Genomic DNA, 18,287 nt, shown 5'->3' on the forward strand with positions numbered 1-18,287 from the left:
CGCAGAACATATTTTCTTACCTTCGTATTTCTTCTGCTTTATAAAACAATCCAACAAAATATTGAAAGTGAAATTATCTGGAAAAATTCCATACTGAACCTGAAGAAAAGAAGGAAAAACCAGTGTGAAGACCTGCTTTTCCAAGTCTTCCCAAGTATAGTACTGCAGGTTACCAGAAAGATGAAAACCACACCATTGCACACTGATGCTATGTGACACCCAAGCAATCCAAGGAGATTAGCACAGCTTCTGTGATGTAGGCCTTCTAACTTCTGATGTACTGGCTTTGCTTTGGCATTTTATGTGAGCCTTTGCAACCAGGAGGGGCACTGCCTATCAGGTTTTTATGCTTCTGCATCTAGCATGTTTTGGACACTATACTGTTTAAAAACAAAAAGGGAAAGAAGATAAAATTCAAGTGCAACATTAATTTTTGTTTTGGTAAAGAAATATCTGAACTTAAAACCACATTCTACAGGACCTGGCTGCAATAGAGATTCCAGGTCAGCCACATTTTGTCAAAAAAGCTGATCAAATATATTCATGACTTTTCCTTGTAAAAACTTACCTTGTTTTTTAATGTGTATAAGGCTTTGTCTTGTGCACCATATTTTAAGCATTGTCTGATCCAGGTATGGATGGTCCAGTCTCTCAAGTACCAGCAATTTGGACTATGCCGAAACCTAGAATGATAAATGGTCCAGGTGACAATATGACTCTTTGTTTTCACAAATTCTATAATCAACAAACTATGAGTTTCAGAACCCCTGCCTTTTATAATCTCAGATATGTATCTACCTGGTTTGACTTTGCAGTCAGTCATTCCTCTCCAAAGAGCTCCAGCTAGCCCCTTAAAATAAGGGAAACAAAACTTAGATACATAATAGTATGTATCAAGGTGAAATCAGGCCTTTTCACAAAAGCATAATATTTCAAACTTTTCATTTTCCAGGAAGTGTACTGCTTTTCCTCTGGAAAGGTAAATACCATAAACCAATAACTTGGTATACTTATGAAAGCCAACTGAGATAGCTGTAAATACTGTAGTGCTGTTTAACCTTGTCCTTCTGATTGTGTCACACTGTATCCTTGCTGATCTCATCAAAGAGCAACACTGCGTTATGACTGATGACATAAGCAAGTATCAAAATTACATCAAAATACAGATTGGTCTGAACTTCAGAGTTGGTGTAATCTGATGTCCCTCACTCTAACTCATGCCTCACTTCAACCACTTAAGAATTCTTTGTGGCTCAGCACAGGCCATCCCTGGGCAGCTACATGCTTCATTTGCTTTAGAAATGCTTCATCAGTGAGGCATGCCTCATGAAAGGAAAAACTGCTGGAGAGCCCTCCCCTGCACCAGCTGCCTTGTTCCCAACTGATGCTTCTTTAACCTGCTCCGATTTGCCTCATGCCATGGCTTCAGCAGTCTTCCCAGGCAACCCACTCAAGAGCTCAAGCAATTTGTACGTTTAAATACTCTTCAGTTCAGCCTCTTTTATTCCATCCTTATTTAGACATATACACTTTGCTTTGTATTTGGGTAAGTGGTGACAAAAAGCATAATGAAGCTTTACCTTTGGCAAAGACTCAAAAAACAATTAAGAGCCAAGTGGTAGGAGTTGCTGTCATGGTTCTGGGCTGAATTTCACACCCCAATGTGAAGAGATGCATGTAACCCTTCTCAATTCAAACTGCATGCATGAAAAATGGGCTCACTCCCCAGCACTTCCTGTAGAAAATGCCAGTGACTGAGCTGGGCTCATGTGCAGATGCTTACAGCCTCAAGCCAAGCTGCAGCACCATTTGGAGGCAGGATTGGCTCTTCCATATGAGTGAGCATGCTTTCCAGAACATTTATCAGATTAATGTGGCCACCAACATTCTTTCCCCTTCAGTGAATCTCCCTGTATTGCATCCCATGGCTAAGGGCTACATAGATGACCAACCCTGGAAAATTACTGCAGCCCAGAGAGCCTTCAGGATGCAGAAGACATTTGTGCCAAAAACCTGCTAAACAACTACACGAAGCCTAAATATATGAGTTTGTAAGTAGCACATGAAACCTCCCAATTAAATTAGAACTTAACAGAAAAAGAAAAGCATGCTTTGAATATTAAATTACAAACATCCATTTTGTTGCTCTAATTGCTTTCCATTTTCTTCCCACTGGAGTTCAAATATTGGGAATAGCAAGAACCTATATTTGCTTTCATTAAAGTTCTGTTTCAATAATGCTTGCAGGAAGCATCAATTACAGGCATTTGGACTTAATCATATTTTAATGAAACAATTATCTAATTGCTACTGACTGTTTCAGCAGCCATTTAAGATGGGTCAGAGTGCAACACCAGCACCCAGCAATAAAGCTGCCAGTATCTTTTAAAGTTGCTTCATTAAACGGTTAATACTGTTTTGCAAGGGGAAAGTAACAGACTTGTCTTATAAAACCATGACACTGATGCTTTCAAAGACTTAGGCCTTTCTTTTGATATAATCTTTGGCATCCTTCCTACTAATTAGTTACACAGGAAGCAAACAGACATTAAAAAAAAAAACAATAAACCAAACAGAAACCCCAAAGGTTTTAATGGGTTTGAATATTCACTTTTTTTCAGAGCTGTATTTATTCTCTTGAGTACATCATACTGAAAATGAGCACTCCAATACCTCCTGCACCTTGGAAATGCTACAGCTTGTTGTAATGGTGAAATGCTTCTAGGTTTCAAAGTCAAATTGCACTTTAACAGTAAAGGCTTAACAGGGATGTGATGAGGTCTAGAAACAGGATGAAACTGGTCCTCAATCAACGCAAGTTTCTGGAAATGATATGCACAAAATTCAGAGGCATGTTATAAAAATTATATAAAACAAAGAAATCTTCACGTGGGTTTTGCAGGGCTGAGACTGATCTGAGAGTGTGTGTGTGGTAAGATTTATCAGTTATAATTACTATATGCGACTATTAAGATCTTTATGCTCAGACCAGGTCCCCACTGTGATAGGTACTATGCAAATAAAAAGCATATAGCTTCTCAGCCAAAGAACTTTCTAGTTAATTCTAATAATTAACTACAAAACAGTGGCCTGGGAATGAAGATAGGAGACTCATGCCAAAATTTTTCTGCCTCCATGTCAACAAGAAAGCAATGCATATGCATGTACATGATCCCTCAAGACTACATACTTCCATTAATCCATGATGTGGTAGAAAGAGAACTGGAAGTGAAAGGGAAACACGCACATTGCAATCTTCAATTGTTTCTGATCCATAGAATGCTGGGTTGAGCTCTGTCTCTCTTCTAATAGCTAAGAATAGAAACCAACAGGGTATCTGTTTTTACAGATAACCTAGACAAACTAACCAAATATTATGGCAAATATTTTTATTTGAAAGGGAATCAGGGAAAAGAGGAGACTGATGGTCATTTTGACAAGCATTAATGTCATCATGCTTCTCTTATTCCACAAAACACAGAACAGGATATAATTAATCAAGGCAGTATGTTCAGGACTGATGAACAAAACCAGAAGGAAACTAAACAGAAAGCAGAGGATTTAGAGCGAATTAAATATAGGAAGCCTCTAACAACTGCTGCGTATTTAATAGAAAGATCAGGAGGTTACCTTGCAGATGTCTGCTGCTGAAACTAGTTTTTCTCAGAATTAATACAAAGCTAAGAAGCACATGATTCTTATAACATGTTCAGAAAAGATGAGTATTAGAGGAGCTCCCGAAGTGTCCCTGTTGGTATACTTTAATGTTAATGACTAAGGAATCAATATGGTCATCCTTCCAGTCATTGAACTGGGAACAAGAAGAGCATGTGTAAGAACATGAGTTCCTAAAATATCACGGTCATTGTGAATCTAACAGTGCACAGTGCGATGGTACTAGAATTCCCCTTATTTTGGAAAATTATTCAAATTATGTAGTCCATAAGCTTGATTTTTATTAAACCACCACTTTCTACTTGTAAATTACTATAACCTGGAAGAGATACAGTGAGTGTACAGGCTCAGTACAAGGTAAGCAGGACATTTTTATCCAAGCAAGTGCACAGTCTCTCTTGCTCACAAACTGGCCACCACATTGGCCTAAGAATACATTTTTAGTTTATTAATTTCCTGCATAAGGCCCTGTTGCTTATTTACAGCAGTGCCAAAGTGCTCATGCCATGTTAAAAAAACTGAACAATGGAGAAGTTTATCAAATGCTGAGTGCTTCTACTTACAGAAATGCATGGCTCACTTCTGTTGGTGACCTCCCACACTGCAGAAAAGCTGAGCTGCTTCACTTCTTTTACTTATTTTATATGGTCTTCCAAATTTGTCTGGTGCCATCAAGTGGTGATACACTCTAGTGCTGCTTTCACATACCTTGTATTCTCAAGGAAGTAATACATCCACCCTGAGAGCAAAGAAGCACCAAGTGGCTGGACTGTATTCTTTTCCCTAGGTTTGGTAGAGGGGAGTTCTTGTTTTGTGGACAATCATAATAAGGAAGACGGTGAAGGAAAATTTTCTGATTACAGTAAAGCAAATTCTGCATAAGTTATTACTTCTACTACCAGGAACAGCTCTCCTGTACAGATGAAAGCAAGCTCGGCAGATCTGTCCTAATTCTTTCATAAGCTGATGACAAGCTCCCATTTTGTACTATGTGGCTTTCTTAAGGGTCCAACCAATTCCTGGTACTGCCAGAAGCTATCCTTGTGCAACACGCTATGTTTTCTTCCCCTTTCCCCTCTCCCCTCCCCATCTGTGAAAAGGGATGAGTTTCTTTCCCTTCTCCAAATTTATCTAACCTAATGAGGAAATGTTTTGTAATGATCTACAGATCCAGTGCATAGAACTGTATGATCTCTTAGGTGTCCGGACTTCTCCAAGACATTCTAAATTTCACCTGCATTGTGCTTTCCTGATTTTGCATTACCCTATATAAAACCAATTCTATAAATAAAACTTCTTGCAGTATGATAGCAGCCTTCCAATATCTGAAGGGGGCCTACAAGGATGCTGGGAAGGGACTTCATCAGGGACTGTAGTGATAGGACAAAAGGTAATGGCTTTAAACTTAAAACAGGGGTAGGTCAGGTTAGGTGCAAGAAGTCCTTTACTGTGAGGGTGGTGAGGCACTGGAACAGGTTGCCCAAAGATGTGATAAATGCTCCATCCCTGGCAGTGTTCAACGCCAGGTTCGACAGAGCCTCGGGCTACATGGTCTAGTGTGAGGCACCCCTGTCCACGGCAGAGGGTTTGGAACTAGATGAAGTTAAGGTCCTTTCCAAGCCTAACCATTCTATGACTCGATGATGTTCTTCTCTGATCTTGGTTTTGGAGATTCCTGTACATCTTCTGCCACATTGCAAGCAAGTGGAGAAACCAGCAACAGGACACTGAGCAATCTCCATTCTTTCATTATTTCTAATATATATTAGATGTATATTAGATGCATTATTGTACTTTCCTCAGTTCCTCCATTTTAAAAATAAAAAGGTTTCACATGCTGCTAGTCCCCTTGTAGGATCTAGTTCAGGAAAGGAGCAAACCTACCTAGTGGTATGCGCTGTAACAAATTTCTTACACCTATGCTTCAGATCTTCATTACTTCTGTTAGAACTAGAGAGAAAATACTGGTTTGCAAGTTGATTTACTTTAATCAGGAGGGGAGAGTGCCAGATTTCTTCTCATCCACTTAAAATTCTAAAAAGTCCTGAAGCACAATGTAAGGAGACTTAAAATGAGTAAGTATCGTAAGAAATGTCTCTGTGAGCCAGGAAGAAGCTCTCTCAATGGAATGAATCCAAAGCCACACTGTGTTTTGCACAAGTCATACAAGGCTCTGAAGCTCCTTGGCAATGCCATGTTTTTTGCTTCCCAGGCACATTTTTTAAGCCACAGTGCATAATGATCAAATGGATTCCAGGACGGCTTAGCTTGGAAACTGAAAAGCTAAGGAAACATCACCCAAAACTCCCCCTTTGTTTGTCATTTCAAGCCATAGTCTTGGGAAAAATCGTCTGCATTCTAAATTGCCCCAGAGGCGCTGCTCATGTGTCAGCATTAAAGGCAACAGCCCTGTAAAAAATCTTTGCTGATTGAAATTTCTTTTAAACATGAACAAAACTTCATTTTTTTCCCATGTTCTTTGCCTGCATCTTAGCCTACACCTTTATTTGTATGCATCGTTTTAAAAATTTCGTATATAAACATATCAGTCCTATAGCAAATACCTCATGCATTAACTTACTACACTCAAGTGAAAACAGACGGAAAGTTCTGTGTTGAAATAAAAAAACTTAACCAGCACACATAGTATAAGAAATCAGTTATGAAAAACAGTAACAGGACAGGTTTAGTAAAATAAACAAGTCAACTATAACAGAGGATAGTGTAATGCTAAGGCAGAATTGTGCTCTTACACATGAAGAGAAGCCATTGGAAGATTCCCTGAAGAAAGCCCACATTGAGCCCTTATTCTGTTTTAATTTTACTGACTTTCCCCAATCTTTGATTTCAAACTAATTTAGCTCAATTGCTTTGGCCACCTCCACATGAACACCTATTTCCTGCACAGTGTCTTTCATTCAAGAGTTGCACAGACCTCTACCACCACTGATGAATATGGCCTCAAAACAGGTCCAAATGATCAGCTTTTAGATACAGGGTTTTTTTATAGTTTTTTTGACTGTGAAGAAGCATAAACCTCAAGGATGAACAGGTGACATAAAGAATACTTACAGTATTTGGTCTTGCTTTCCATTTATACCACGTTCAGCTTTTATATCTGTCTGCCTCAATGCTACAGGTTTACCTGTGTCTTAAATCCTTATGGTCCAGATCTGGGAGAGGAGATATTCTGCGTAGAAGTACATACTATACAGCCATTTAGAAGGTCTCAGGATATCAACTTGGTAACCACGCTTTCCTAACAACTGAATGGACTGAATTCACCATTCAGTAATCTCACAGTAGTTACTGCACTGCTCAAAACCCCACTCCTGCACCAGAAAACAAAGCTGCACTAGGCCTCCTTCCAACGACAACTATCACACAGAAACACACCATATAGTGGCTAGGATCTAGCTTATCCTTTACTGACCTAGATACTGTGCCAGCCAGTTACTAGAGTCGATTAACAAATGACAAGCTGAATTAATGATACAAGAAGCATTTCTGCCCATTGTTGCCAATCTTTTGTATCACTAAATGCTCCTCTTCCTTTTGACAGATTTAAGGCACCTTTGTGAGCAAAACACAAAGAACAGCCTTGTTATGTTAAAAAGAAAAATAGTATCATCAAATAGCTGCAAGGTCCTAGAAAAATGTTACAGATTTCAAAACAATGTATGCATGGAGAAGCAGTTTACTGCAGCACAAAAGAAATGCTTTGCTTATATATATGTTTATATATATAATGCTATATATATGCTTATATATAAATATAATTTCTCCTATGAGGAAAAGTTGATAGAGTTGGAGTTGTTCAGCCTGGAGAGGAATCCAGGGAGGCCTTTCAGTTCTTAAAGGAGCCTATAAGAAAGATGGGGAAATAGTTTTTTGCAGGGCCTGCTGCAATAGGACGAGAGGTGATGGTTTTAAACCAAAAGAGTGGAGATTCTGGCTGGATGTGAGGAAAAAGTTCTTTACAATGACAGTGGTAAAATACTGGAACAGGCTGCCCAGAGAGGTGGTGGATGCACCATCCCTGGTGCATTTAAGAGACATTTAAGGCCAGGCTGGATGTGGGTCTGGGCAATCTAATTTAGATGCCCCTACTCATTGCAGGGGGATTGGACTAGATGACTTTGAAGGTACCTTCCAAGCCAAACTATTCTATCATTTAAAAACAGACATAAGAACTACCACAAAACTAATGGCAGCAGATCAGGAGACTACAGCAAAGTTTGAAGCAATTTATTGGGATTCCTGGGTCTGAAATTATTTACCTGAATTATTTATCTCTCCTTCCATTCACAGGCAGTGAACATAACAGCTCTTCTAACCTTCTGCCAAGAGGTTACACCAAGCAGCGTTCAAGTCCTCTAGAATCATTTGCGAAGCAGAGAGAGGAATGCTTCAAACAACTCGAACAGAGTGACCAGCAGGTGGAAGGAGGTGATCCTTCCCCTCTACCCTGCTCTCATGAGATCCCACTTGGAGTACTGTGTGCAGTTCTGGTGTCCTCAACATAAAAAGGGTGTGGAACTGTTGGAACAAGTCCAGAGGAGGCCAAGGAGATCATCAGGGGGCTGGAGCACCTCCCGGATGAAGACAGGCTGAGAAAGTTGGGGCTGTTCAGCCCGGACAAGAGAAGGCTGCGTGGAGACCTCATAGCAGCCTTCCAGTAGCTGAAGGGGGGCTACAAGGATGCTGGAAAGGGACTCTTCAAGGGGACTGTAGCGACAGGACAAGGGGTAATGTGTTTAAACAGGAGAAGATCAGGTTAGATATAAGGAAGAAGTTCTTTACTGTGGTGAGGCACTGGAACAGGCTGCCCAAAGAAGTTGTGAATGCTCCATCCCTGGCAGTGTTCAAGGCCAGGCTGGACAGAGCCTTGAGCAACACGGCCTAGGGTGAGGCATCCCTGCCCATGGCAGGGGAGTTGGAACTGGATGATCTTATGGTCCATTCCAACCCTAACCATTCTATGATTCTATGATTCTGTAACTTAAGTATCCTGCAGACTTGCTTTGCATTACTCAAACCCTTATACTAGTTAGTTCACAACCAGACTGAAAACGCAATGCCCAGGCTCGCTCTCTGTCCCTGGGAAAAACCTGACAAGACTGTGAACGTTTCTTAAGAAGTTCCTCTAGCCATGTAAATTCAAAATACTCCAGAACTATGCACCTCCTGGCAGGACACCAATGGAAGTTCACTTCTCAGCATGAGTCAGTATTTTCTGTATCAGCTTAATTGAAGATGGTCTGTATGCCTCAACTATCATAATATGACACCAGTCACAGGCCTTGTCTAGCTAGAAACTACAGGTCTTAACACTCAAAAAAGGGAATAATTTTGCTTATTGTTCAAAGCATAATATTTAAACAATACAGGTTAAAGGTAAAGTTGCCTGCTAGCTCACTAACTCTAAAACTAGACACCTGGGGATCCCAGTGTTATTGGTAGAGGAAAGAACATTATGATGGTATAAATATTGCTACTAAGAACAAGTGGCAATGCCTGGTTTAGTTTCACAAAGAAAATAAAACTGGATCATTCCATCAACATTCTGAAGTTTTATTTCAAACACAGATTACAAAACATGCAACCCAGATTTTTTGCTTTACTGCTTTATGGTCAATACAGAATTATAAGGTGAACTACAGGGAACATTTGCTTTACTTCTTGCTTAGAAATATATTCTCAATGAAAGAAACCAAACAAACAGACACTTTAACGTAGTATTTTTATTTTTCTCCTCCTCTTAGGATAATGGCATCTTGTTACTCCACCCTCTGGCTCTCCCAACTCCCTCTGGAAAAGCCAGGCAGGAAAATCAGATTTTATTCCCATGCACATGAAGAATACATAATACTGTCACACTAAAGCTGAAATTCAAAGAGCAACAGTTAACAAGAAAAAAGAAGTCTTTCCATAATAATAACAATAATAAAACCTCTAAGATTTCCCCAAACTATCAGCTGTAAAGGATACAGCTCCTAGAATTTCTGTTAAAAATACCTCTGAGCTTACAGTTGAAATTAGTGGTTTTGAATATAAATTCCATTAATAATCAAGTGATTAAATAGAGTACCACAGCCTAAGGAAAAGGCAGGGAATGATGGGGCGAGTTGTTGCTATAGTGATTTTCATAAGAATCTTTAGTGTTTTTTCCTTGTCCCCATGCAACCACAACAAAGTCTAATTTAAAACCAACTCTTCAACTAATTATATTTTTTTCTTTATATCCTGGCATATAAAAACATATTTAGAGAAATTAAGAACTATACAACACACTCTACCTCTTGCTTCAGGAAGATTTTTTAATCTCAGCAATTTTTAAGTGTGTCAGGCTAAAGCTTGCTGTATTAAAGCTCAACAAAGGAACAGTTCTGCTGGAATATTTACTCTGATTAACTGACTAACACAAACACTGTAAAAAGTGGCATATATAAGTAAAGTACTGATTTGATTGTTACCATTTTACTAGTCCAGCTATGCTCACCATTACTTCAGTTAATCCTCCACCTGTCTGAAAGCTGGTACTCAAGTTAACGACTGCATTCATTTTTCAACATAAAAAAGGAACATTTGTGAAAGACCATTTGTAATCCATAATTGCTGAAATCACCTTTGTACCTGGTTCACTTTGCAGAGTGAGAACAATCCCCTGCTGAAGGCTGCCAGAAAGTCAGTTTCTAGTAGAAAGCTAGTTCCTACTACCTGCATATTTGGAAGTTTAAAACCTGCTAGGTACCAAAGAGTACTTACATCAATAGGCTTTCTTCGACATGGATGTCTGTAAATTTATGTGATTTTAGGGAATAAATTGCTTCAAAGCCAGTTAGATGTTGCATTTTTAAAAATAAATGACTACAGATGTTTTACAAAACATCCATTTTAGCCATCAGCTTTTGCAGGGATGCCACAGGGAAGCCTGCTTTCCAGTAACTATTAAATAAGCCAGAGATGTAGCACAAAGGCTTTTCAAGCTGAGAAGACAGTGACTCCAAGTTTTGCTATCATTTGGTGTCAGAGGGAACTGAATTGGACTTAGGACTAACATTTAAGAGTTTCTGCTTCTAGCACTAAACTTAAACTATGACAATACCCCCCTTACACGTTAAAAAGGAACACTTTTATGGCTATGCATAAAACTGCTCTCAACAAAAGCCAATAATGACTTATTATTTTAAGGGCAGGAAAAAAAAAACCGGCCTGTAACTAGACATTGCTATTACAGTATTTGTGAACACTAACCTTTAGCAGTACCCAATGTACAGCCTAAATTTAACCTGAGACAAAATTAACATAATTTTGTCAGAGACCTAATTCACTGAGAGCTAGAGTCTGAACTGTAACAGGGTTGCATTTCCTATTTATTCCACTCAAATTCTTTATGCTTCATAAAATATCCCCCAGAAATACATCACACTTTAGCTTCAAAACACTGTAATATTACACCCACTGACACAACCCTGACACTTTTTGGCTTGATCACAGTTGAACTTGCACACATTACAAGCCATGGATTTCTCTGTCTTGAGTATCAAAGGCTGTAACAGAGAAGCACAAGAGCCAAACAGTTTATTCTGCAAATTTGTTGGGTTTCACACCACATGCAACCTAAGCAAAAAGGAGGTGCTAGAAAGAGACTGCTGTGGGAATACAAATATTGAATGGATCCCAGGTGTCAACTTTAGCAAGGGAAGAGCCAAACTTTACAGCTGCTTTCAAACACTTCAAAAACAGGATTGCCACAGTTCAGGTTTGTCCTGATTTAACCCCAGCCAGTAACTCAGCACCACGCAGCCATTCTCTCATCCCTCCTTTTCTTTCCTCTGGGCAGAACTGGGAGGAGAATCAAAAGAATGTAAACCCCACAGGCTGAGGTAAGAACAGTCCAATAACTAAAGCTTTGGCACAGGCATTGTAGGCAAGGCAGGAGGGTGGGTTGTCATTTTACTCCCATGTGTCTGCTGCCACTGGATTCAGCCCTGCTCTGCTCACTCCCTAATGGAACTAAGTAGAAAGCGAGTGACTAGGCTAAAGAACAGAGTATTTTTCCCTTTTGTTAAATGAAAACAGTAGTGAAAGAGAGATGAGAATTAAATAAATGACAATTTCAAGAGGATGATCATAAAGTTGACTTTAGAGATTTAAGCCAGCTTTACATCCACCCCAATTCTTGGAAAAAGATACTACTCACAAAGCTGCAAATCTGCTTGCCAAGACAGTTGCCAAAATCCGTGTGCTTTCAGCTTGACAAGCTCCACAGTGAAGGGGGTACCCATCAAAATCCACACTAATTTTTCAGCAAGAGAAAGAAGGAATGTTTATTGCGTCTACACTTACAGCTGAGAAAATGAGTTTCTACCAGCTGCTCTCTTGTGTACTTCTTTCCAATTTCAACAGCAAACCCAAGAAAGCATTCTTTGTTGGCTGTTTAAGTCCTCCCTAAACTAGATCCTGGGTCAAATCTTCACCTGATCCAAAGAGACAACACATGGCTCCCCAGCTACCAGGGACCTGCCCAATCTAGTGAGGAGCTGGCACATCATGCATATTCATGGATCATTAACTAGACTAAGTCTGGGAAGGAAGGCCAACTCCAGTAACTTTTAAGGATGTGCAGCCCAGTATCCCATAAAATCTGTCAGGGTGCTGAACACAGAAACCAACTGCTGAGAGCTGCTGCAGTGTAACTCCTGAAATTACCAACTCCACATTTAACAAAGCCCTTCAGGGCTTTAATCTGATGTAGCAAAGGGGAGGCAGGGAGGCAGCTAAAAAGCCTGGGGGCATTCTCCTTCAGGGAAAGGAGACACACCAGAATTTTAGGAAATACATAAGGGGATATAAAAAATAAATAAAATCACCAAAAGAAAAAAAAAAAAGAGGGGAAGAAAATGGGAGGGAAAAAAAAAGGCAAGGAAGAGATTATTCTGCCAAGGAATCAAAGATTTACCAAGTAAAGGACAAACACAGAAAAAGAGGTAACAGTGACTCTGCCAGAACAGTCACAGGTAGCTGAGCAGAGTGATGAGAGCGCTTTGTACAGAGAAGCACTGAAGATGCAGCTGGCCTCACTGCCGCAGACAGTATAGATATGTTACCTGGAGCATGCAGTCATGCAGCTTTAAAATTAGCTCACTAAAGCAGCATTAAAATAAACAAAGAAAAAGCCCCTAACCAAAACCTCAAAAAATAGGTGACCTGAAGAACCATTTTTTTCACTTTGCTACTGGACATCTTACATTTATAAATCTGCACTTTTACTTTCCATTTCTGGAAAACAGAGAGAGTAACAACCTCAGAAATCACCCCAGGAAAATGTTAAACTTTTGTTTAACAATGTTAAACTGATAAGACCTTTGCTTATCAGAACCTCTATTTAATTACAGCAAAGCATTTTTTGTGGGTCTGTTTGCAATATGAACTTCTCCCCTTAGGGAGGGAAACACTTTTTCACAGGCATGAATGTATATGCAGAAATAATCAGCCACAGAAGCTGAATAAACATACCTGCTTATTTCATTTTTGTTCTGTACTCCAATGTTTCTGGATATTTCTGAAGAACATGGGAGTATTTAGAAAAAACGAACCACCAGAAGGAATCAAGCAATGGAAGCTGGCTTTTAAAGTTTTTTTATTACTGGGGCCTGATGAATAGAACCAAGGTATCTTCTCAATGTCTCGATAACCAGTTGTTGGCCCAACATTTATAGTTCTACAGTAGCATAAACATCCACTTCTGTAAATAAAAGAAGCTAACTATTTGAAAATTAACATTCCCCCTTATTTAAAAGCTAAAGAAAGATGTATACTAAAGTAAGTCTCTCTCATCCCTGTCACACAGTAATTTTGATTTTGTTGAAAACCATTTTGTCTATAATGCAGTATAACAGAACAAAAGAAGATCAGAGCTATACTTGTGGTGCATTATTTCATCCCTTACCATGGTCATCTTTATGTTTTTTCCATTTCCAAAGGCTTTCACCTTCTGAAACCTGCACCACATCTGCTACCTGTTACTACATACTATGCAGCAACATGCAACACAACCACAGATACTCACAAACACAACATACGCTACTGGATCCTATTAGTAAGTGGAACATCTTCACTGTTACCAAGAAAGCACCAGTCCAGTAAGGTGGTGTAGGCCTTTTTTACCTGCTTTATCAGACTGTATCCAACTTACATATTCTGTGGAACACAGCAAGCTTATATACAACAATGATTTGTTTAAAGTTAAGATCATATGTATTTTTCCTTTTACAGAGTAAAATGAGGGGAAGTTCTCACTGAAAAAGCACATGAACCTTGCATCTCATATGTTGGATGAGTAACACAGGAAAAAATATTTTAGTGCCTTTCTCCTTTTGTCCATCAGTCTACATTATAAAACCTATACATGACTTGTCATCCTTCAACCATATTGACAATCCTAATAAAGGTAGTGCAGAACAGGATTTCTCATGTAATGGAATGTCAACAGAGATGCCTTGGTTCCAGCTCTGCTTCCATGCACCCTGCAAGAGCTCATACTGTTTCCATGGTAGAGCAGTGTCATGAAACTGCCTGTATAGGTATTATTAGCATTCATAACACTATCCTGGAGACACTTTAATTCAAACATTGTAAAGAAAAAAAAATGAAGAAAAAAATCTATATATGGACAGATAGACGCAAAACCCCTTCAGGCTAACCTACAGTGTAATATGGCATGGAATGTTTCAAAACATTTTTTCACATTCTTAATGGATCTCCAATACCACTTCCTTACAAGCATCACTTTTAGTTACAAAATAAAACAATTAAAACATAAAATTCTGAGTGAACTCAGGTAAGTAGATCAGCTTTACAACATGTACATTCAACCCAATATGTATTACCAAGACAGCAGCCGTGACAGGTTACGCAACTCTAATACCCAACACCAGGACACTAGAGAGCCAAGACCACTTTTTGCACATATTTCACCTCCAGCTCCTAACTTACATTTTTTCAGAATAAAACTGACAAAGTCAAAACCATGTTAGAATCATAGAATCATAGAATAGCTAGGATTGGAAAGGACCTTAAGATGCACCTAGTTCTAGCCCCCCTGCCATGGGCAGGGAGGCCTCACCCTGGACCAGGTTGCTCAAGGCTCTCTCCAACCTGGACTTGAACACTGCCAGGGATGGAGTATTTGCCACTTGGGCAGCCTGTTCCAGTGCCTCACTACCTTCACAGTAAAGAACTATTCTTCCTTATATCTAACCTGACCTTCCCCTGTTTAAACCCATTACCCCTTGTCTTATTCCTACAGTCCCTGATGAAGAGTCCCTCTCCAGCATCCTTGTAGGCCCCCTTCAGATACTGGAAGGCTGCTATGAGATCTCCACAGAGCTTCTCTTCTCCAGGCTGAACAGCACAAATTTTCTCAGCCTGTCTTCATATGGAAGGCGCTCGAGTCCCCTGATCATCCTCGTGGCTCTCCTCTGGACTCCTCCTCCACCTGCTCCATGTCCTTATGTTGAGGTCACCAGAACTGCACACAATACTCCAAGTAGGGTGTCACAATAGCAGATTAGAGGGGCAGGACCCCCTCCTTCAACCTGCTGGTCACGCTCGTTTTGATCCAGCCATGAACAGCCTGACTGATCCCACAGAAAACCATGGCTAATGGCAAAAAATCAGCACCGTAACTTATCTTACAAATCCCTTTTACTACTAATTAGAGCAAAATACTCAAAACCACTGTGATATCTTTACAATTTCTAAGAAACTTTCTGCCTGATCTGTAAGCCTTTTGACTTTACTTATTCCTCTGTCTTAGGACATTTAAACTGCTGAGCATTTTAAATACGTGCTGGTTGCAATAGCTCAAAAACCTTTATTTCACATAACATAGGATAAATTCTCCCCCACTGTCAGTCTATTTTGTTACTTTATACATGATGCATGAAGACAGATGAAGTTCAAATGGCCTAATATTTTCATTTGAATAGCTACCTACATTTTTGCTTACAGCACAATCCAGGGCTACTCAGCAGTGTGACTCAGCTAGCTTTAACTTCAGTAAGTTCAGTAAGTTAAAGCTAACAAAAAAATTAAAAGAATTTCTGTTTGAAATAAACTCACAAAAAAATCCCAAAACAATACAAAAAACACAAAGCTAAATTCAAAACTTTGTATTACATACTTTTTTCCCTTAAGAAATATGTATTTTACAGCTAATTTTACTAGGAGGATACGATGCCACAGACCAGAGAAAGTTACTAGCTGAGCAACTAAAACCAGAACTTCGAACCACTGTTGCCCCTTCTATAGCTGCAATCACAATATATTCCTTATTCTCCTATGTTATGGTCAGTTCAACTCATTATTGAGTAACTTGTGACTAAAACCAGCAGGGGTGCATACTTACCTCTTTTAAATAAAAAAGAAATAAAAAATGGCACCTACAAATAATAAAACTCTGACATCCAGAGAATCTGTTAACTTCAACAAATAAAGACAAGATTTCATGTAGTTTCTAAATTTTAAATGCAAAACATGTTCTGATAAATGCTTTCCATATTGTATCTAATATAAATAATGTTTACATAGTTATTAAAATATCTACATTTGCAGAAAAAGTAACACTTCATTCAAGTTTCCTTCCCAAGAGAGTTGTCCCACCAGTGAAACAGAGCACCCTGGTAAACACTTCTTACTTTTTTAAAGATAAACAAATACATAAATTAAACCTCTAAATACCTGTTAACCTTGCTAGTATCCACACAAGATTGTCTCCTTGATCAGTAAAAAATGGTTTCAAATTTAGTAGAATAATTTCAAATAATTCCAAAGAAAATCAAAATGGTTTAAAGGATCACCAGAAAACAACAATAAGGCTTTGTTTAGAAAGAATAAAATTCTAAACACGAAAGATGGTTGAAGTCTTTCATTTCAATTAAGGTTTCTTGCTTGATGATTTAAGCTAAGATCAAATTCAACAATTCAAGTAATTGTAATGTTAAACAACCTATCTGTAGTAAGACAGCATTGTCTAGAGCATGTCAAGATCACTCCTTAATAATGGGATACATTGTTATTTTTTCTGCTGTATTTATTTAGATATAGAAAGGAATAAACACTTGCCCCATATACGAATGACTAAGATTGATAGTAAGCACAAAGTTACCATATCCCAAAGAGGGAGGAGGGCCAAGAGACCTCCTTGGATGGATAAGGAGCTCCTGAGGAAACTTCGAAGGAAAAAAGAGGCTATAAAAGGTGGAAACAAGGGCAGGCAGCCTGGGAAGAATACAGGGATGTTGTCTGGGAAGCTAGGGAGCAGGTTAGGAAAGCTAAGGCCCAGTTAGAATTAAACTCAGCTAGAAATGTGAAAGATAACAGGAAGGGATTCTATAGGAACATTGCAAATAAAAGACAGACTAGGGACAATGTAGGCCGTCTCCAGAAGCTCTCAGGAGAACTGGCTACACAGGATTTGGAGAAGGCTGAGGTTCTGAATGACTTCTTTGCCTCAGTCTTCACTGGGAAAGGCTCTGACCACACCACCCAAGTCTTGGAAGGCAGACGCTAGGACTGGGAGAATGAAGACCTTGCGCCCACTGTAGGAGAGGAACTGGTTTGAGACCATCTTAAAAATCTGAACGTGCACTAGTCCATGGGTCCTGATGAGATCCATCTGCGGGTCCTGAAGGAGCTGGTGAATGAAGTTGCTAAACCACTGTCCATCATATTTGAAAAATCACAGCAGTCAGGTGAAGTTCCCAATGACTGGAAAAAGGGAAATATAACCCCCATTTTCAAGAAGGGGAAAATGAATGACCCAGGGAATTACAGACCAGTCAGTCTCAGCTCTGCGCCTGGCAAAATCTTGGAGCAGATTCTCCTGGAAAGCATGCTAAGGCACATGAAAAACCACAAGGTGCTTGGTGACAGCCAGCATGGCTTCACTAAGGGGAAATCCTGCCTGACCAATTTGGTGGCCTTCTATGATGGGGCTACAGAACTGATGGACAGGGGTAGAGCAGCTGATGTCATCTACCTGGACTTCTGCAAAGCGTTCGACACTGTCCCACAGGACATCCTTGTCTCTGAATTGGAGGGACATCAATTTGATGGGTGGACCACTCGGTGGATAAAGAACTGGCTGGATGGCCGCACACAAAGAGCTGTGGTCAATGGCTCAATGTCCAGCTGGAGACCAGTAACGAGTGGTGTCCCTCAGGGATCGGTGTTGGGACCGGTCTTGTTCAACATCTTTGTCGCTGACATGGACAGTGGGATTGAGTGTGCCCTCAGCAAGTTTCCCGATGACACCAAGCTGTGTGGTTCAGTTGATATGCTGGAGGGAAGGAATGCCATCCAGAGGGACCTTGACACGCTTGTGAGGTTGGCAGATGCCAAACTTATGAAGTTTAACCATGCCAAGTGCAAGGTCCTACACCTGGGATGGAGCAATCCCAGTCACAGCTACAGGCTGGGCAGAGAAGAGATTCAGAGCAGCCCTGCAGAGAAGGACTTAGGGATGATGGTCAATGAGAAACTTTCAGTTGTGTCCTTGCAGCCCAGAAAACCAACCGTATCCTGGGCTGCATCAAAAGGAACAT

General features: G+C 39.8%; 1 protein-coding gene across 2 annotated transcripts in view; it reads right to left on the reverse strand.

The window, feature by feature from the left end:
- The window catches only part of MRPS27 (mitochondrial ribosomal protein S27), a 51,317-nt gene that overhangs the window by 14,812 nt on the left and 18,218 nt on the right, over positions 1 to 18,287 (reverse strand). For both annotated transcript variants that reach the window (XM_061475733.1, XM_061475734.1), the window contains exons 5-6: positions 569 to 683; positions 21 to 99 (exon numbers count right to left, since the gene is read on the reverse strand). In XM_061475733.1, coding sequence (XP_061331717.1) covers positions 21 to 99; positions 569 to 683 — 194 coding nt within the window. The remainder of the gene's footprint in view (positions 1 to 20; positions 100 to 568; positions 684 to 18,287) is intronic.

This window comes from Pezoporus flaviventris, unplaced genomic scaffold, assembly GCF_033815535.1.
Source record: "Pezoporus flaviventris isolate CSIRO_AGI_PZ_B2104156 unplaced genomic scaffold, CSIRO_AGI_Pfla_v1 ptg000090l, whole genome shotgun sequence".
NCBI classification, from domain to species: domain Eukaryota; kingdom Metazoa; phylum Chordata; class Aves; order Psittaciformes; family Psittacidae; genus Pezoporus; species Pezoporus flaviventris.